The 20,639-nt window shown below is 34.1% G+C and overlaps 4 protein-coding genes and 1 non-coding gene across 9 annotated transcripts; 4 read left to right on the top strand and 1 right to left on the bottom strand.

Annotated features, from left to right (window-relative positions):
• Nucleotides 1–175: 175 nt before the first annotated feature.
• Nucleotides 176–247, top strand: Trnaq-uug. The gene has a single exon. It is a non-coding gene; the product is annotated as a tRNA-Gln (tRNA).
• On the top strand, nucleotides 189–3,494 carry LOC105204836 (2-(3-amino-3-carboxypropyl)histidine synthase subunit 1). Of its 3 annotated transcripts, none has more exons than XM_039458569.1 (5): nucleotides 189–343; nucleotides 487–846; nucleotides 907–1,214; nucleotides 1,278–1,661; nucleotides 2,339–2,597. In XM_039458569.1, exons 2-5 carry the CDS (start codon nucleotides 534–536, stop codon nucleotides 2,564–2,566), a joined length of 1,233 nt encoding a protein of 410 aa, XP_039314503.1. In that variant the 5' UTR covers nucleotides 189–343; nucleotides 487–533; the 3' UTR covers nucleotides 2,567–2,597. The 3 variants fall into 3 exon arrangements, 2 of the variants coding, with proteins under 2 accessions (XP_039314503.1, XP_011172368.1); XM_011174066.3 differs by having other exon boundaries at nucleotides 192–343; nucleotides 501–846; XR_005576524.1 differs by adding an exon at nucleotides 2,989–3,494 and having other exon boundaries at nucleotides 193–846; nucleotides 2,339–2,882.
• Nucleotides 3,304–4,907, top strand: LOC105199757 (protein dimmed). Its single transcript, XM_026137286.2, has 3 exons — nucleotides 3,304–3,494; nucleotides 3,659–3,899; nucleotides 4,101–4,907. The coding sequence occupies exons 2-3, from the start codon at nucleotides 3,675–3,677 to the stop codon at nucleotides 4,410–4,412; spliced, it is 537 nt and encodes a 178-aa protein (XP_025993071.1). The 5' UTR covers nucleotides 3,304–3,494; nucleotides 3,659–3,674; the 3' UTR covers nucleotides 4,413–4,907.
• Nucleotides 4,908–8,038, bottom strand: LOC105199755 (DNA polymerase delta subunit 2). 2 transcript variants are annotated; one of them, XM_011166975.3, is made up of 7 exons: nucleotides 7,912–8,038; nucleotides 7,600–7,794; nucleotides 7,222–7,523; nucleotides 6,939–7,155; nucleotides 6,631–6,868; nucleotides 5,394–5,686; nucleotides 4,908–5,321 (listed from the first exon to the last, which is right to left on the bottom strand). In XM_011166975.3, exons 2-7 carry the CDS (start codon nucleotides 7,766–7,768, stop codon nucleotides 5,197–5,199), a joined length of 1,344 nt encoding a protein of 447 aa, XP_011165277.1. In that variant the 5' UTR covers nucleotides 7,769–7,794; nucleotides 7,912–8,038; the 3' UTR covers nucleotides 4,908–5,196. The 2 variants fall into 2 exon arrangements, with proteins under 2 accessions (XP_011165277.1, XP_011165278.1); XM_011166976.3 differs by having other exon boundaries at nucleotides 7,318–7,523.
• A 9,949-nt stretch (nucleotides 8,039–17,987) lies between these two features.
• Nucleotides 17,988–20,538, top strand: LOC105204834 (probable pyruvate dehydrogenase E1 component subunit alpha, mitochondrial). Of its 2 annotated transcripts, XM_039458398.1 has the most exons (7): nucleotides 17,994–18,209; nucleotides 18,363–18,380; nucleotides 18,583–18,819; nucleotides 18,897–19,115; nucleotides 19,199–19,447; nucleotides 19,520–19,768; nucleotides 19,882–20,538. In XM_039458398.1, exons 1-7 carry the CDS (start codon nucleotides 18,159–18,161, stop codon nucleotides 20,065–20,067), a joined length of 1,209 nt encoding a protein of 402 aa, XP_039314332.1. In that variant the 5' UTR covers nucleotides 17,994–18,158; the 3' UTR covers nucleotides 20,068–20,538. The 2 variants fall into 2 exon arrangements, with proteins under 2 accessions (XP_011172365.2, XP_039314332.1); XM_011174063.3 differs by lacking the exon at nucleotides 18,363–18,380 and having other exon boundaries at nucleotides 17,988–18,209.
• The last annotated feature ends 101 nt before the right edge of the window (nucleotides 20,539–20,639 follow it).

Below are 20,639 nucleotides of genomic sequence, written 5' to 3'. Positions count from 1 at the left end.
ATTTTACTTAATTAGAGAGCACGAGCACGTTAATGTTGCTATTCTCAAGATCAGATTTTTTTTAGAATAAAATCTGGTATGAAACACTTTAGATTTATTTTTTTTTTAATAAAAAACGATTATATTTCGTATACACTTACGTAAAGATGGTAATAGAGAGGACATGTTCCAACCTGGTCCCATGGTGTAATGGTTAGCACTCTGGACTTTGAATCCAGCGATCCGAGTTCAAATCTCGGTGGGACCTGCTAGAACTTTTATTTTTTTTTATACTTAAATAATTAAGATTTTTTTATTATTTTGCTCATAAACATGCAGTGAAATCTGCGATTTGTATATCATAGTAAGTTTTGTTAAAACAAGATACGTTTGGCGATTCCACATGTTTTCCTCTGTTCATAACCTAATCTTAACCTAACTTATCGCTTCTTTTACTTGCTGCTAACGCAAAACAATATATATATATATATATATACGTTTATGTAGACCACGTGTTGTAGCATTTTTGAGAATTTGATTGCTCGCGAAAAAGAATGGCCGAGCAAGACAATTCCGTGGTAGTTATCAAGGCGAAGCCTGTTCGTAAAGTTTTCAAGGCTCCCACGAGAGTCAGCAAAATTCCCGAGGAGCTCCTGAACGATCCTCTCCTGAATTCTGCCATAGCAGCTCTACCCGCGAATTATAATTTTGAGATACACAAGTCGATATGGAGAATCAGAGAGGCCAAAGCGAAGCGAGTGGTTCTCCAAATGCCAGAAGGCCTTTTATTGTACGCCACAACCATAGCTGACATCATTGAAGATTTTACTGAAGCAGAGACTGTTATTATGGCCGATGTCACCTATGGTAAAATTAATTAGGTAATCCGGAATGCTTTCGGTATTTTATAACATCTTTTATTTGCAGGAGCCTGCTGTGTAGACGATTACACGACACGAGCGTTGGATGCGGATTTCCTGATCCACTATGGACACTCGTGTCTTATACCTGTGGATCAGACTGTCGGTATCAAGGTGCTTTATGTATTTGTTAACATAAAAATTGATATTTCACATTGTGTGGATTGTCTGAAAGTCAGTCTACCAGTTACTACAAAGATAGCGCTAGTCAGTACAATACAGTTTGCCACAACGGTACAAGCGGTAGCAATGGAACTGAAAAGAGACGGTTACGAGGTCTCGGTGCCGCAGAGCAAGCCACTTAGTCCTGGAGAGGTATAATACGTTCTTTAGTATGCTTGATCATTTATACAACACGGTAAGCAATGGCTTTTAAAGATTTTAGGATGCACTGCGCCACAAGTTCGCTGCGCCGATGCGGTAATCTACTTAGGGGATGGCCGCTTCCATTTGGAGGCTGCTATGATTGCCAATCCCAAGCTGAGGGCGTTCAAATACGATCCATACGCAAAGAAATTGACCGAAGAGTTCTACGATCACGAGAGAATGTTGAACACCAGGCACGACGCGATACAGCGTGCTATGAAAACTGACAAATATGCTTTAGTGCTCAGTACTCTGGGCAGGCAGGGTAGTCCTAGTGTATTGAAAACTCTGCAAAATAGAATCGAGGCTTTAGGGAAGGAAAACGTCGTGATATTGCTGTCGGAGATATTCCCGGATAAAATCAAGCTATTCAGAAATGTTGACGCTTTCATACAAGTATGAAAAAAACACAAATTGTATTATAAAAAGTTTACTTTGTTCCTGTTCTCTTTGTTACTATTATATTTAATAATTAATTAATTTCGAACTCTTGAAATTTAAACACAATAATTGGAAAATAAGCTAACGAGAGTCAGCGCGAATACAAGTGCGCAATCACAAGTATTAATATTAAATTATTTATTCATTTCTAAATTACAAACGAACATTTGTAATTTAGAAATGAATAAATGATTTAATATTAATATTTGTGATTGCGCACTTTTACCCGCGCTGACTCGTTAACCTATTTTCCAATTATTAATTGTGTTATTATATTTAATTTATAAAAAGCTGTAAAAAAAATATTTTAGTTGAGAGATATATATGCAGGATGTCTATAAAGTCTATCGCCACTCCCTATATTTCAGAAACTGTTTAAAATGAGCAAAAACGTGTTCAATCATTTCAAGGCTTTTACTCCTCCCAATTTCCTTAAAAGAATAGTTTGGTCTTTTGAAATGATTGAACACATATTTCGTGGTTTTTTAATTTTGGTTTTTTTAAATTTTGAACCGTTTATTCTCGTTTTCTATATTTTGGAAAAATATAGAGGACGAGAATAAACTTTATAGACAGTTATATATATGTATATATAAACACATTTCAATTATATCAATTATATTTTTTTCAAGATCGCGTGTCCACGATTGAGCATTGACTGGGGTGTCGCGTTCGAGAAACCGTTTCTCACACCCTACGAAGGCGCCGTTGCCCTTAGGATGGCGGATTTCAACAGAGATCGGCCGTATCCCATGGATTTTTACGCTACAATCAGCCTCGGACCGTGGACCGCCAATCACAAGGAATCTGAGTTAGAAAAGACTGATGCTTGCTGCGGTAAATGTAAAATGGACAAATAAAAGAGTCGAATATTACAATTCAAATTCATTATGAGATTGTCAATTTATTAAATTAAAAGAAATTATCCCTCTTTGTTTTCCACTACGATTGCACCAGTTTGTTTTTTAATAAATTTTTCATTAGACGTAGCTGTAAATTTGAGCAGGTGCATTCGAGAGCTGTCCATATTAAATCCCCGTCATCCCTAAGTTGTTGCTAGCGGAGCGATAATGGGCAGATAGGAGGGTCCGCGTGGGCGAATTACGTCATACGCCCACCTGTAGCCCGCTCACACACATACACACTGAAATATCGTACATACAGGGTGTACGAAGCGTAAGGGTCGCTACTCGGTTTTTTCACCCGTTTCTTATTATTAAACAAAATAGAACGTTAAATTACATACGTTAGTTGGAATATCATTAATCCAAGTCGTTTACAGAGCATATCGGCAAGATTTCGTAAAACGTTCTATAAAAAAAGAAAATGAATGTTAACGGCCAAGTAACGAATAATTTACGCAAATGAAAGCGTTCTTTATTAGAAAGATATTGTTTCGAATATCAACATTTTTGTTACTCTACTGCTATGAAACATGTATGCCGTACAAGGATGAAATATAGCGATGAATATATGATGAAACGACCGACGTGAGTGAAGGAAAGGAACACAGAGTACATGATAAAATACCGGGGGTGGAAGGCGGCGCCGGCCGCACCCCGGCGTCGCGACGTCAGTCGTTGTTCCAGCGTGGCTCAACAAGTACACGCGGGGCGCCTAGTCCACGGTTTCAAATTTTGGAATAATCTTGACGTGACTTGTCATACAGTTATTCTATACTAAAATGTATTAAATCGACGAATATAGCAGGAATTGTGAAAGTAAATCGTCCGCAAATCATCATTTATCCCGATTAGTGAACGATCTGATCGTCAACATTGGTAAAAAGTAAGTCACAAAAAATGTCAAGCATCAATTGTATATCTTCAACTTTTTTTATATGTATTGATTCTTATTCCAATTCACTTTATTTATGATTTGGAGATAATAAAAGATAATATGTCAAAGATTAAAAGATTATAATCAGTGAAATTTATTTTTTTCTTTATTAGAAGAAAAGAGTATACTATGCGGTCTAAATTGACAAACGAGAATACTTGGGAAACAAAATGGACTACGGAATCGTCGCAGAGTGGTAGAAGCTTGCGACGAACGACGAAAAAAACAGAATCGTCGGGATTGAGATTGTCAAAACCCTCCAAGGGAAATAAAGCACGGGAGAGAACTCTCAGGAGACTGGAAAGCAATGAACGCGAGCGTATGAGGATGCACAGCTTGAATGATGCGTTTCAGGTGTATAAAGCTATTTGTTATTATATCATCTCTAAAATATATAAAAAACTAATGAAACCATAAAAAGAGTTGTTACATGAAAAAAATATCTATTATAACAAATACTTATCTCTGATCTTTAAAAAAGAAAAGTATAATATACAATGTCTTCAAGTATTAATTTTATAAAAACAAATCAGTAAATATTGTTCTTCTTTCTAGTCCTTACGCGAAGTGATTCCCCATGTTACTAAAGAGAGGCGGCTTTCGAAAATCGAGACATTAACACTGGCTAAAAATTATATAGTGGCCCTTACGGACGTAATATGTGCCATGAGAAGCGAGGAGCGATCGGAGGATCAGCAGACAAACGGCTCTGAACGTCAAGACTCGTCGAACGGCGAATTGGAATCTACTTCCGTTCGCGTCAACATTCCCGTTGCCTCCAGATCCTGTGGTTCGGAGACTCAAAATTTTTATCAAAATAATCATTCGCGGTGGGAAAAGGATCAGAGCAATGTTACAGGTCTCTGAAAAGTTACGGCTCTAAGCGATACGATCGACAAGCACGAATTGAGATCTCCTACAGTATTTTGATTAGTCTTCCCTTCCTTAATCGTGCATGCGTTTACGTCTTAAAAAGTTCCAAATATCCAACGTAAGTCTTATCAAAATTAACAATGTATTTTATGACTGATATAATAATCTAAGAAAATACTATATGTGCCAAAAAGAAAGATAGTATTCATCGCAGAAACGAATAAGAGAATATTATATAGATATTAATATAGTAATATTAATATAGAATGTTATATAGTGTTTTATTTCAGATGTGGCACTACCATATATTTTTCAATAATAAACAATCTAAAGAAAAGATTATTTACAGAAATATTATATTAATGCAAATATGTTTATATATGTATAAAAAAATTTAACCAACTGCGCAAGTTTTTATATGCTTTTGCAAATAGTAAATGGGTTACGAAACTGTAAAATATTATTTGTTATAAATTACTTTACAAGAAATTATCTCTTTTATATTTTTATTCTTTATTACAGATTTATGTATTATATGTCGTAATATATACAATGACAAACGGGCTACGTAATTATAATAAATAATTATATATTTACTATATAAAATATATATTATAACATATATTCAAATAAATAAATTTAATTATATATTTGAAAAACTTGATTTATGTTTTATATTAATTTTCTATACTCCTTTTATGTGGAGATATTATACAATATTGCGGTGATCGATGCTTTATTGCAACGATATACAGTAAACAATTGTTTTATATACAAATTATGTCGGCCCATCACCGAACGAGACAGGCTGCGTAGTCAAGTCTCGTAAATTGACTAGCACCGCTGTTTTTGTTTCCAAAAACTTCGGAATGCAGATCAATCTCACTGCATGTCCCTCGTCAGCTACACACAGCGTACACGAATTATTTCACGTGAAAAAAGTTAATAATCAAATCAGATAAAAAAGATTCTTACCTGTAACTAATTTCGTATCGTATTCATCCATGTTTCCAGCGAAATATATATCCGGCCATTCATTCATAACAAACGGATCGTTTTGAAAGAACGGATAAATCGGAAGCGTGTCGGGGCCGGTTGGAGCGTAGTGCCTCCAGATTAAGGTACGCTCCAGCCATTCTAACGGAGACAGCTGAGATAATCCAGCGATTTTCATGATATCCATGATCGGTCCGCCGCACGAACCGGCTACGATACGACCTCCAATATTTGCGAGCCACGGATTAGTCGCACCATGCATGCTTTTAAACCTGTGCGTACATTGTATCTAAATTGCAAAAGAAGGCTCGATGAATGCAAAATTTAAATTAATTAATACTCGTAAATTAGGCCAATGAGAATCAGCGCGGGTATAAGTGCGCAAATGTTTATTTCTTATCAAAATACAATTTTAACGTGTTTATTTCATAACGAATTACAATTTCCACGGACGTTTTGACTCATTTTGAGTTATCTTCAGCGCAATATATAAAAACAGTTCTAATCGTCATCAATCATCAAAAAACAAGAGGACGTCGCGTCACCAACGGTTTGCTAAATTCGCAGTGGCATCTTTCCCCGTGGCAGTGTTGAAGGAAATGACACCTCTTCATTTTCAACTGATGAGGACTGCTAAAGCCTTGGATAAATTTTGTCTTATGACAATAATTTTAATCCTCTTGTCAAAGTATACATTCACAAAAGGAACATGCTCACTGTCTCAAGTCAGAATGTATACAGAATGTATATTCAGTATACTTTCTGACTTGAGACAGTGAGCACGTTCCTTTTGTGAATGTATACTTTAACAAGAGAATTGAAATTATTCTTACAAGACAAAATTTATCCAAGGCTTTAGCAGTCCTCATTAGTTGAAAATGGAGAGATGTTATTTCCTTCGACAATGCCACGAGGAAAGATACCACTGCGGACTTGGCAAACCGTGACACAACGTCCTCTCGTTTTTTGCTGATTACTGACGATTAGAACTGTTTTTATATATTGCGCTGAAAATGACTCAAAATGAGTCGAAACGTCCGTGAAAATTGTAATTCGTTATGAAATAAACACGTTGAAATTGTATTTTGATAAGAAATAAACATTTGCGCACTTATACCCGCGCTGACTCTCATTAGCCTAATTTATGAGTACTAATTATTTTAAATTTCAAAAGTCCTTCATTAACTTCAACAAAATTTAAATATATTGTTGTTACCTAGCCGATTTCTGTAAAGTACACGGATGGAAAGGCTGCTGAGGCATGCTGTAATTACAAGTGGGATCGAACTCTCCTGGCATCAGCACGACACAACAGCAGTGAAGGATATTGCTGAGAAAAGCATCGAGCTTATTCATCGCCATTATGTCTTCCTTGATCTTGAGCTGGTCATGCGACTTAATCTCGTGATAGCCTTTATGGCTATATATCTTCGTGGAACCACGAATGGTGTTTCCTATGCAATTGTTTATACGTGAATCACTAACACTAGTCAACAAATACAAACGTTTCGAGAATTCAGTTACCAGCAATAATGATTCTAGTAATTACTGCTTCTTCTTTTTGAACACTAGCGTTTCCTGCCATTCCGGTTATCCATTCCAAGAGTAAATCCAAGCTAAGCTCATCTGTGTTATTGACTAAATCCAATCCAGATACCAGCAGAATTTTTCCATCTTCCACAGATGAGCTGCTCAAGTTGGAAGGCTTTGGGTAGTATCCTGGAAAACACCAATCTTCTACCTAAAAATAAAGTTCTATATCAGCAAGTTGGACTTCTGTTTATACACTAATTATGCAAGTATATACCCAGAAATTTCCATTTTCTAATTCATGCCCTAGTACTGCACAGACGAGACCTGTAACTATTTCCTGTACATCTATGTGATTTCCCACCAATCTTACACGTAATGTTTCATCCTCCAGGAATAATTTGTCGTCGACAGATGCGCAATTGCTACTTGGTTGAGCTTCCAACTGCAACTCCTTGCTGAGATCGCGCAGCAAGGAAGATTTCAACTTCTGATCTTTGTAAAGTACTCCTATTAGAATGTAAGACTTTTCTGAACTTTCTAGGGTTAAGCGTGAAACCTCTATATGTGGATAGTCAGCTATAACAAACGTAAAATGGAGTAACATAGATAATGCAGAAAAAAATTCTGGGTGCAACACAAATACATGGCTTACTCCATTTCAGTTTTGCTCTGCGTAACGTATCTTCCCGTAAATCATTCAGCCTCGCTGTGTATATGTTGAGAGAGTCATCGTTATATTTTCTCTCTGTCAGCTTAAATCTGCCGAAGTCTTGGAAGGAGACAATTTTCCGGTTGTATTCGCTCGGATCGTCGACTTCCATTTCTTCCAGTGAGTTTTAATTCCTTTCTGAAATTTTCCAAAATTGATTACGTTGGTCATGCAATAAAATGTCTCGAATAATGTATTATTTTGTCGAAGATAATTAAAGATAATTATATTAAAAAACAGAATGCAGGGACGTACCATTGTCGTTCATTATTTTCCGCGGGTGAAGAGGAGTTCAATCGTTTTGAAAGAAACATATGGGGTGCTTTCCAACAAGAGTGCTACACAGTGCCACATAGAGTCCTATATAAAGAGAGAAGCGACATTGATGTCCGAAGCTCTGATTGGTAATCTGATTGATACTTGATTGGCTAAGCGAGCAGCCATATTGTGACCACAGATGTTTGTAGAATGATACGACTGGTGTTTGATGACATTAGAGCGGTCCCAAAATGGTGGTGGAGGACTCAATTGGATACTAAAGGTTGTGGTGGGGGTTCGATGTCGCTTCTCTCTTTATATAGGACTCTAGTGCCACAGGCCTGGTATTCATAGTCGATTCTTATTTCAAGATCGTCTTAAGTAACGTCTTAAGATGCTAATATAGCTCTCTGATTGGTTGATGGCATCTTAAGGTAATATTTAAGATGATCTTAAATATAAGAATCGATTATGAATACCGGCCTTAGTTTGGAAAATTTTCCCATGGACAGAATCAAATTCCATGGATGTACACCATTGAACTATACCAGGCATGGCCCACAAACTATAGCTCGAACTTCTCCGCTTCTCTTTCCACACGCGCGAGTCGCGTGCACATACTGTAGTATAGTAGGGACCGGGAGCGGCTGTATGAATATTAGAAAGTTTTGCAGTACCGGCACATGAGAATAGATAAATGAGCGACTTGAGTGACATACATAAATAAAACAAAAGCAAAATTGTATTATATTTTTTTTAAGTATTTAAGTAACTTTTTAAATAAAAGTTAATTTCTTCCTCGTTTCCACGGATTCCGTTACATGCTGTATCAACATGAAAACAAAGAAGAAATTCAACTTTTGAGTAGGAATGTAAGTTGAATGCTGACGCATGCGCAGAGAACGCTTAGAAAAAGAGAGGTGGCTCCTCGCATCATGCTATTTCTATCACGTTTTCCGCTTATGGACGTTATATGGCAGTGCCCATTCCAGTAAAGCGGGGTCTACAATGAGGTCGTAGAATCGTAACTTCAGTCGCAATCGTTGCGACGGACCAATCAAAGAAGAAAATATATGATTTTACGACCGCTCCTGCGACTCTACGACCCCAATGTAGACGCCGCTTTAGAGTATAGTTCAATGGTGTACACCCAAGAACTTTGATTCTGTCCATGGGGAAATTTTCCAAACTAAGAAGTGACCACTTTCTACATATTTGCAGTTCATGATTCATGAAATGACTAGAGCTTATTGGTCGTTACGTTAATCATGAACTGTAAGTATGTAGAAAGATAGCGACTTCTCAGTTTGGAAAATTTCCCCATGGACAGAATCAAAGTCCTTGGGTGTACATACAGTCGTGTTTATTATAGTTGCGACACTTTTTCTTCGATTGTTTTTGGAATGTAGCCTTTCTCATCGAGCGGCGAACGTAATTGGTTAGATCCACAAGTAAGAACCAATCACGTTCTCAACTCTCGTTATAGTTGCGCGTTCAGAAACGCATCGAAAGAAAAGTGTCGCAACTATAACGCAGGCGACTGTACGCCGATAATTATCGACAATACGATATATTTTAGATGATCTTTTCCTCTCTTCTATCAAAACTAAAAAGGCGGGAAAAGGTGCATGTTCAAAGTATTTACGAATTAGACAATACTTTTTTTACATAATTTTTATAAAATATTTGATCATATATTCAATTTTTTTAATATTGTTAAAAGAAAACTTATAAATTTATATCTCACATAATTTTTTAAAAATTATCAGCTTCAATTATATTTAGCAAATATATAATACATATTGCCAAATATATAATAGTGCTAAATATCTCTCATCACATAGAAATATTAACATTATAAATATATACACGTATATTGCTTAATATAATCACTCAGCTTTTCATATTCTATTCACAGAAGTGAGTACAAAACTTATACTTTTAATATATTTTTAATATAAGGTATAAAATAAAAGAATATGCAGAATATGTACATATCTCATATATATATTGTCATCTTCTATTTTTCAAAAGTCATTTTACAAATTATACATTTTCTAAAAATCATGCACGTTTAGCATGTTACACTGTCAGTCTTAATTTCGTATACTCCTTATAACATATTTTAACGTGTTTAATTTTATGCTTAAATTTATTAGAACATATTTCAATTTTTAATCTGAGCACGATAGTCATAATTTGACAGTTATAATTCATTTATTTATTTCGTCCATTTATAATCAATAATAAACCAATAATCGTTTTATTTCTATAAATGCAATTATTTCTCGAACAAAATATAAAATTAAAAAAGTTTACGTATAAATTTTTTAAAAAGCAATTATAAGATACAAAAAAATTATATATTTATTGTAATATTTTATCTTGCTATAGTTAGTGCGATCCAGATAATGTATTGATTGCTATTTAATATTTTATTGGGATTTTAACTATGGCCCCCTCAATAAGAATATTCCACGTCTATGTTCATACTACACACTCATATTTGTAAGTTTAGTATGAACATAGACGTGGAATATCCTTATTGAGGTGGCCATAGTTAAAATCCCAATGACTCTTGTAATATTTGAAAATAATGTATGATTCTTTTTTATCTCTCTCTCTCTCTCTTAAATTATTTACAATAAAAATATGATCGCACTACTTATTATAACAATCGTGTGCGTGTATCGATTAAGATAAAAATGTATTTATATGTCAATGTTCATAAATGGTCCCACATATTGACAATATCCTATTTTATAACTATTCCCCATAAAAAATCAAATATAATAGTATATATATCTTGAAACAAGTAAATAATAAAATTGTACATATAAAACACTTTCTATCAAAGACTTTGTAATTGCTTATTATCAGATTTTTTCTTTGTAAGTGACACATTAGGTAGTTTGTCACTTTGATCTTGAGTAGTTTGAAATATATTTGTAGTACTAGACTTTTATTGTTAGAATAACATCAACTTCATATAGAAAGTTACCGTCGATAAAATCTAAATCAAAGTCCAAGGCTCTGTCCAACACAACAGAAATTGCCTTAGTGAAAACTGGTTTGTCGCGTACGATGAAGATGCTATTGATGCCGTTTAAGACTTAAAAGGATTTAAAACTTCCACGTCTATCAAAACGCCAGTCAAAAATTTGAATTCTAACAATAAAAGGAATACACGTACTACAAATAACGGTTTAGTCTCTTTATGCAGCTATCTAAGTTTTCATGTAATAATTAGTAATCGTAATTCAGGTAACGATGATTCATCATATGTCGATGCTGAAAAACGAATTACAAATTGCAGCAAGATTCCGAAAACTTCAGTTTTAATAAAAAAAAAAGTACGCTTGCAAGATGAGAATTAAAAAAAATACAATTCATCATCATCAACTTCATATAGAGAGTTACCGTCGTTAAAATCTAAATCAAAATCCAAGACTCTGTCCAACACGACGGAAATTGCCTTAGTGAAAACTGGTTTGTCGCGAACGATGAAGATGCTATTGAACAATCCACACCTTGAGATTAGCGGGATGCCTGGACGTAGCTACAATGATTCTCAAACTAATGACAACAGTACAATGATACAAGATCAGTCTATGTTGATAGATCCATCATCTAATGGAACATTGTTCATCAAAAATCTGAAGCATCGAGATATACATCTGCTGTTTTACATCAGTCATTCAAATTCTGTACATGCAAAAATTTCAGATGTAAATTATTACATGAAAACTTAGATAGCTGCATAAAGAGACTAAACCGTTATTTGTAGTACGTGTATTCCTTTTATTGTTAGAATTCAAATTTTTGACTGGCGTTTTGATAGACGTGGACGTCTTAAATCCTTTTAAGACTTAAAAGGATTTAAAACTTCGAAGTTTTCGGAATCTTGCTGCAATTTGTAATTCGTTTTTCAGCATCGACATATGATGAATCATCGTTACCTGAATTACGATTACTAATGATACTGTGTATGTTGTTGGATATTTCTTTATTTATGTTTTGGGAAGGATTTCTTTCTGCTTCGTCGTTTTCCTCAGAGAACGATGGCTTTGGAAATTTGGCACTCCTTCCCTCTTTTGAAGTTTTAAGTTTTTTTATTTTTATTTTTTTGGCGTTCTTGAAAGTCGATTTGACATGTTTTGAATTTGTTGCCCAAGCTGTAATGCAATATGTCACTTTACAATTTGACTAATAAAGTCTGTTCTTTGTAACTGAACCAGTTGTACACTTGTTGCATTGGAAAGAATAAGACAAGATAAAAAATTGTTAAATCACAAAAATAAACGTTTGTTTACAAAAGTTCAAAGACTTAATTCAAGAATTTAAAAAAATTGCTGATGGATTCTATTGTGGATATATTGAAATGTAAACAAATTTTAATAACCCTGTTAGTAATGTTGGCAGATTGATAGCAAATTTGGTCAAACTATGTTTGATCAAAGAGGAATCCGCATCAATCTTTGAGGTCCTTTGCTATCAATCTGCCAACATTTGCTAACATTTAACTATCAGGAAAGTTATTTTAGAGCATTATCAAATTATACTCTTAATTGAATATATGATAAATAATATGTATAATTAATGTACAATTATGACAATTGTACAATTAACTTCTTTATATATAAATTTTTTATATAATTTTTTTATATATTTATTTAACCATTAAACACACCAATCCCGTAAAACACGTAAACACATTTTTGGGTCTGGGAGACTTTATCAATTTTGAGAAGTTATAACTTTGGTTCCAATCAACATTTTTCAACAATCTCTTTTTTTCACATAAAAGTTCAGAATCTCAGAAATGTGACTGCATAATCGGCATTGCTGAAAAATGATTTATTGTTAAGTTATAAAAGAAAAACTTTTAAGCAAAAATTAGAAATTGTTCAAAAATCCACTTTTCCTTTAAAAAATCATATCTCAGTAACAAAAAAACTTTTAAGAACTTTCAAATATAGCATTTTGAAGCTAAAGAGTCATACTTTCAAAAAAAATTATGGTATTGTCATTCTTTTTAAAAAGTATAATTATACAGGGTGATTATTAATGAATGTCCCCGCTTTTTACCATAGGAACATAATTTACTGACAGATAAGTATTTCTAACATATTATATTAGAAATCACAAATACGTGCTTCTATGGTAAAGAGCAGGGACATTCATTAATAATCAACCTGTATAACAAGCAGAATACAAGGTATTTTTAGGTGTCTAAAAATCCACTTTTTTTAAAAGAATTTTTTTTTAAAGCTAAAGAGTCATACTTTCAAATAAAAAATTATGTTACTGACATTTCTATTAAAAAATATATTTACGTAACAAAGCGAACATGTGGTATTTTTGATAAACTCAAGGTGTCTAAAATTGAAAATTGATATGTTTCATAATATATTTTGGACCCTACGCAGAAGTCCTCTTTTTCATGGCACTATAGTATTTCAACTTTAGACAGAGTAACATACGCGAACGGACCTGTTTGATCGTGTTTTATCCAGTTTTTTTACATAGGATTATTCACAAAAAAGTTTCACTCATAAGTCATATGGGTTGCATTAACCCTAACAAAACTTTGCTGCCGTGCCATTCAAATTCTAATTAACCAAAAAAATTGATTAACCATATCAATCAAAAGAGGAAATTTCAAATTTTTTTTTACGTCCTGGTCCGAACCTATCTCATTCCGTTTTCACACAGCAAGCGTTCGAAACTTCATACGAGGTCTCTCAGACCCACTTATGTGTTTAAAGGTTAAATGTGTTTATTTCTTTTTCTTCCATAGAAAACGTGTTAATTCATTCCCTTAATTCAGGAATTAATAAACAAAATTTTACAAATAAAAACAATTAATTATTATGGTAATCCTACGTCTACGGAATTAGTATATAGAAAAAGATCTGAAAATTTTCGACAAACCTACATACCGGTTTTTGCTGTAACCTTCGTCGACGATCAATTTTGTCTTTCTCGATCTGATTTAGATAGAGCTGTACAATTCTATCACAGATGCAATTATGGCAACGTATGGTGTTGACGTCATGTTTCATAGAGAAAAATTGCATTAAATTTATATGATCTTCCATGGTGAGACGTAGCAGCCGTGCAATACAAGTTACGGTCCACTTAACGCTACAAATGCTCAACTAATGCAGAACAGGAGTTACAGGACCACAGCACACAGAACATGGTATGTGCACGCATGGAGCTCTGTCTTATTTTGAAGAAGGAATTTAGCAATTATCAGACACATCAAATACTTGGTAAAAGTTATGTTCTACATCAGCGCAAGCACTTTCGACAAGAGAGAGTCCAATGCGTCATCAACTCCCTACTGTTCTTCAGCCATTTTTACCTATAATAATAAATATTGCACGTTAAATGAATATATAGCATGTAATTACATTAAAAAATTTTATATAGAAAATTTTTGTGTTTTAATAATATAAATCATTATAACAATATCTGAATGAGATTACAAGATGATAAAAGTAATTTAATCTGATACAAAGTATATAATAAAATGTATAAATTAATGATAATAGTGATATATAAACTTGTGACTGAACCAAAGATAATTGTAATGCATGTGATAAATCAAACTGACAAAAAACAATTTTATTTTTAGATTTATAATCCAAACATTCGATTTTGTTAAAATTTTATTCTACTAATGATGCACAAATATTAATATTATAAACAATCACATGCAACAAGACTTTCTAAATAATTTTTTTCTAAATAACAGTCAAATAAAAAAATTTAATCTTGTAAAAATGCTTGGTAATAAATATTAGTCCATATTAACGCTTGAAAAATCGTGTTGCTTTTTTGCACACACAAGTTCTTGCTTAGAAATAAGTATTGATGAAAGGAGAATCCACCGGATGAAGATAATGTAGCAGATTACACAGATAGATAAACTTGTGAAACATGAGAATATACATCACAGTAGTTTCTATTTATATATTTCGATAAGTCTAAAATATTCTCATTAACTGTGTATATGTTCTAAGTTAACATTCTCTCAATCAGATCATTTATATTCCCATGGCTTTGTTTCAGTTTTTAGATATCCCTAAAACTGGCATTACATTTATTTTTTTACAAATTTTTCAAGCATGCCGAATGAATTTAGAATATAGAAGTTCTCAAGTCTAAAGAAATTTTCTATCCTTAGATATGTTTGTATGACATAATTTATTCTAAGGTTGAGTAGTTAAAAAGTTAAATAATAAAGAGATATGTTTTGGACCGATAACGTAACAACACAATAATAATAAGAAAGCCTTCGGTCGTAGATAGATCTTAGTAGCCTATATTTATTTGTGCGATTTTATACTGTGTTACGACCGGAAAAACAATTCGGCGCACATTCTGGTTGAACTCGAAGTATATAAAATCACACAAATAAATATAGGCTACTAAGATCTAGCTACGAGCAAAGAAGGCTTTCTTATTATCATTGTGTTAAATAATAAAGCTAGAAAATTAATAAGTTTTAACTAATGTTGCATGCCGTTATACACTAGTATTGAAAATTTATAGTTCACGTTATGTGTACTATAGATTTTCAATACTGGCAGTGAATTTCTGAATGTAGCTTTAACTAACTTAATTAATCTAAGTTAATTTTAAATGATTTAATTTTTAACTTTAGTTATTTTTAAAACACACTTTAATTTCTTTCCTAAGTTAAAAAATTATTTGTATAAGAAAACAATTATAAAAGATAAAATACATTTCCATATCAAAAAAATATTTCTTTATTATTTCAGAAACTCAATATACAAAGTATTCAATTTATTTGATGACCCCTGTTATAATTGTTTAAATAATCTATAATTTTATAAAACTATGACTTTCTAATTTAGCATACATAATACCTTTCACAATTAACTTTTTATTTAAATTTTAATGTAATTAAATTAATTTGATATGCCATTAATTTTAATTTAATTTAGTTAAAAAGAAATATTAATTAACTTTCTCACAAATCCGCATCATATAAAATGCATATACAATTATATAAATTTGTAAGTTTTTTGCAGTTAAATTACTTAGAACAATTATAATATGAATCATCAAACAAATTTAATAATTTATTTGTAAATTAAGTTTATATAAAATAACAAAAATATTTTATATGTGGTAATTTTTCTTTTTACATAAATTTTAGACTTGGTAAAAAAATTAATAAATTTAAATGTTTCAAAAATAACTAGTTAAAATTAAAAATTAAATTTAAGATTAACCTAGTTAAAAGTTATTAACTTTTAACATTTTAACTAGCTACTACCTAATCCTGCCCACAATAAATAGATTAAGTTATTTATAACTGACATGGTAGTGTTTCTACATAAGACACAGAACAAATAAAGGACGCGATAACAACAGCCAAACAAAAGAGAGTTATGTCCACATTTGCGAGCTGTGACCTGAGTTCTGAATTCATAGTTTTTCAGATCTCAAGGACAGTCTGTCTGTTTCGCATACCACGTTTCACCATACGTGAGACGAAGACAGATTGATCTTGAGATATGAGAAATACGTTTTTGAATTCGAACTGCATCTTCTGTAGAATAGCCTTAATGTTACCGAATATAGACGGATAAGAAATATAAGCCAAGAATATACAACAAATTTATAACTTACTTATAACTATAGTTTTTTGGTATGTTACTAAAAACAAATTTATAACTTTGACTCTCGATTTTGTGTAATCTCTTTTTTTTTTACAGTTTGTAACGAATTTCGAAATATTCACAATAAGATAGTTGACGAAAAAACCTCGCGTGCACGTGGAAAGATGTCCTACAAGAAACATATCGACACATCGTGTCTGTTCGATTTAGTGAAATAGAGATAAAATGATTCTTACGTAGAGAGAATTAAAGATGCGTCTATTGTTGAAAAGTCCTTCAAAATAATTCTGTGGCACGTTTTGTTGTCATGGCCTAGAACCTCGCGAGTAGAAAAAAAATACAGGCACCGGTCTTCTTGAGTAATGTCGTGTTAGAACATGTCTATGTAGTGATCGACGCGCTTTGTGCCGGGTCTACATTCGTACAGAAAATTAGTTTCGAAATTAATTATAAGTAACGCGTATCGCTATCGATGAAAATGATATCCGACGCTTAGCGCATGCAAGATCATGGTGCAACATCACATGGTGGACGATTGATAATAAAACAGTGTCGCCGGTCTCGACGAGACCAGAGAAGACGTATCTCGCTCGCTTTTACACGTACCTCATGCGTCTCCGAAAACACTTGATCGGAATATTGCCTCGTGTCCTTTCTTTGCCTCCTGGACTGCAAGTTAGCGATCGGTGTCGAATTAACGGTGTCTCTATGCGAACGAAGAATCCGATCGAACGGTCTGGTAGGTAACGTTCTAGCGAATGGAAAGAACCGCGCTAATCATGGTGGAAGTATAACCAGTGTTCCGATTTCCGATTGGGGCTCCCTTTTTCGCGCATGCGCGTCGAAAATATCATCAATTCCGTATCTAGCGTAGACGAAAAGGTGTACCGTTATTCGCCCCCATTAAATTATCAACAAATTTACTGAAAATTTGTAATATGATATATATATATATATATATATATATATATATAATATACATATATATATATAATATACATATATATATATATATATGTATGTTTGTGTATATAATAATATATATTTACATTTAAATGTATACTACATATACACACTATATATTTAATATACATTTAATGTAACAATGTTTTCTTATTGATAATTTAACTTTTCACGAGATGCAAGAAAATTAAAAATAAATGGTAAATGATAGTGTATATTAATATGAGTTATATTAGGATTATTATTAAAACTTAAAATTAAGAATATCATGGTATAGGGTAGAGGTGCTAATTGAGATAATTTTAAAATAAAATAAATGTTTATATTTAAAATAATAAATAAACTTTATTTGGCAGAAATAATTAAAGAATACCATCAATGCGCCCACTAATCCGCACGCGTTTCACTACTGTTTTTTTCTGCCATATCAATGCGCATGCGCGAAAAAGGGAGCCCCGATCGGAACACTGTCCAGTGGCGGTGGGTGGCCGCGGTGGCGTGAGACAGAGAGTTCGTGTCATGTGAAGGTGGTTCTCGGCGACGAGGTGCACTTCTGTACTGGACTCCACGAGACGAAAAACGAGTTCTGTTTCCGCTAATCTCTTCCCTCCCTGTTAGGAAATGATACCGAGCTGCCTCAGGAACGTCGCCGCGCAGTCGTCGCGACGAAACGTAAGTGCATTGACACGGGCGATGTGTGACCTCTAAACAAGCCGCGTCGCGTTTTACCGTGTCAGGGCCTCGTTACGAGCCCTAGACATCCCTGCTTGCGACATCGTGTTTCATGAGTCTTCTTCTTTCCTCAATATTTTGCATACTCGCCAGTTTGGAAGCTGGAACGAGGTAATTATCCGCGATTCGCGCTGCTATCTTGTGTTTGCTTTGGATTCGATACATGTTAACACAAAATCTTGAGCTTTTCACCAAGGAACACCGTCACTGATTCTCACAAGTTAACGTAAATTTCACACTGTCGCACGTGTTAGAGTTACATTATGATACATTTCTGTGTTGCTGAACATTTATTAGTTTCTGACGTTTCTAGGTGGCCTCATTCTTCTTGAGCAAGAAAAATAATTATGCCACTGAAGCCTCCTTCGAGACTAAGCCTTTTCGCTTGCACAAATTAGACCACGGTCCATCCACTAAGGTTACAGTGACCCGAGATGACGCTATCAAATATTTTAAGCAATTACATACGATACGTCGTATGGAAACAGCTGCTGGCAACTTGTACAAAGAGAAGATCGTTCGTGGGTTCTGTCACTTATACTCTGGACAAGTAACGATCCTTTTGCATCTCTTTTTATATTTGTTTAAGTCAAAACAACTTTAATTTTTGTCGCATTTTCTCTGCAGGAAGCTTGCGCAGTTGGCATGAAAGCTGCGATGAGATCCCAGGATGCTGTAATCACAGCTTACCGTGCACACGGATGGACTTATTTGATGGGTATAGATGTATTTGGTGTCTTTGCGGAACTTACGGGCAGACAAGGTGGCAATGCCAAAGGCAAAGGTGGCTCCATGCACATGTACTCCAAAAACTTCTATGGAGGAAACGGCATTGTTGGCGCTCAGGTTCGCGTTGATTCTAATGTTCAATTTAACATGGTTAATGTTTAAACTTTTTAAAAATATTTTTCTATTTTTACTGCAATTAGGTGCCACTGGGAGTTGGAATCGCCTTTGCGCAAAAATACTTGAATAACGGTGGAGTTTGTCTAACATTGTACGGCGATGGCGCGGCCAATCAGGGTCAAGTGTTTGAGGCGTACAATATGGCAAAACTGTGGGACGTACCTTGCATCTTCGTCTGCGAGAATAACGGATATGGAATGGGTACTAGTGTGGATCGTGCCTCGGCGAGCACGGATTATTACACCAGAGGCGACTATATTCCTGGAATATGGGTGCATTATCCTTCTTTTGAAATATTTATGTTCTATTTAGATAAATGGGACTTACGGTGAAAATTGTTCCAGGTTGACGGAATGGATGTGCTAGCCGTGAGAGAAGCCACGAGATTTGCGATTGAGCACTGCACATCTGGTAAGGGGCCGATTGTCATGGAGACGGTGACGTACAGATACAGCGGGCACAGTATGTCGGATCCTGGAACCAGCTATCGTACGCGAGAAGAGGTACAAGAGGTTCGACAAACTCGGGATCCCCTGACCAGTTTCAAGGAGAGAATTCTAAATGTCAATCTTGTTACTGCGGAAGAGATCAAAGTAAGTCGGCATCTCGTTAGCTTTTGCGATTGTTTATGCTTTACATTTGTTACTATTAATAATTTATTCTATTTGAAATAATACTATGTAGGTACAATCTTTTTCTATTTCAGACAATAGAGAGTGAGATCAGGAAATCGGTGGACGACGCCATGAAAGCTGCCAAAAATGACAAGGAGATTCCACTGAACGAGCTCACTGCCGACATTTATAGCAATTGTTTGGAGAAGGAGATTCGAAACACGACTCCCTTCAATCCTTTATCGCATACTAAACTAGGGCTCGCTATAAACGCTTAAAACTGCTCAAAGAAATATTGTATATTGTACAGTAATGTGCCACGTCTCCTCAATGTTTATAGATTTTCACACTAGTTGTACATAGATTTACGTGCCGCACACGATTCTTTAATTCGAGGATGTATATTATTTCATTGAAGAACTGATATTAAAACAGATTAATTCGCGTGCAAAACATTGTGCACCGACGTTAATCTCAATGCTCCGCAATACGCGCGCGTAACATTTTACGTTACAGCCAAACGCGACATACGTATACGTACGAGAGAGAAGACCCACATTTTTAATAATTTGAGGAAATTAAATTTATAGCCTAATTCATTTCCAATACGAGAATTACCCATCGATATCTGTATGTCGATGGAATTACCATAAAGAGAACATCTTTTTATGATACAACGTGCGCCTAATATTCGAGCCGTTTGTTAATGTATTAATAAAAAAAATAAATCTGTTACAAAAAAATAAAAATTTTGTTATAAAAATTAAAGTTTTGCGAGGAAGGTAAATTTATTATTCCGTAGAATGAGAGAGACGTGTTTGAATAGCAATTGATCGAGAAATCTCGAAGT

The sequence above is a fragment of the Solenopsis invicta genome, chromosome 16 (assembly GCF_016802725.1).
Source record: "Solenopsis invicta isolate M01_SB chromosome 16, UNIL_Sinv_3.0, whole genome shotgun sequence".
NCBI classification, from domain to species: Eukaryota; Metazoa; Arthropoda; class Insecta; order Hymenoptera; family Formicidae; genus Solenopsis; species Solenopsis invicta.
This window is presented reverse-complemented; position numbering and strand designations above follow the sequence as displayed.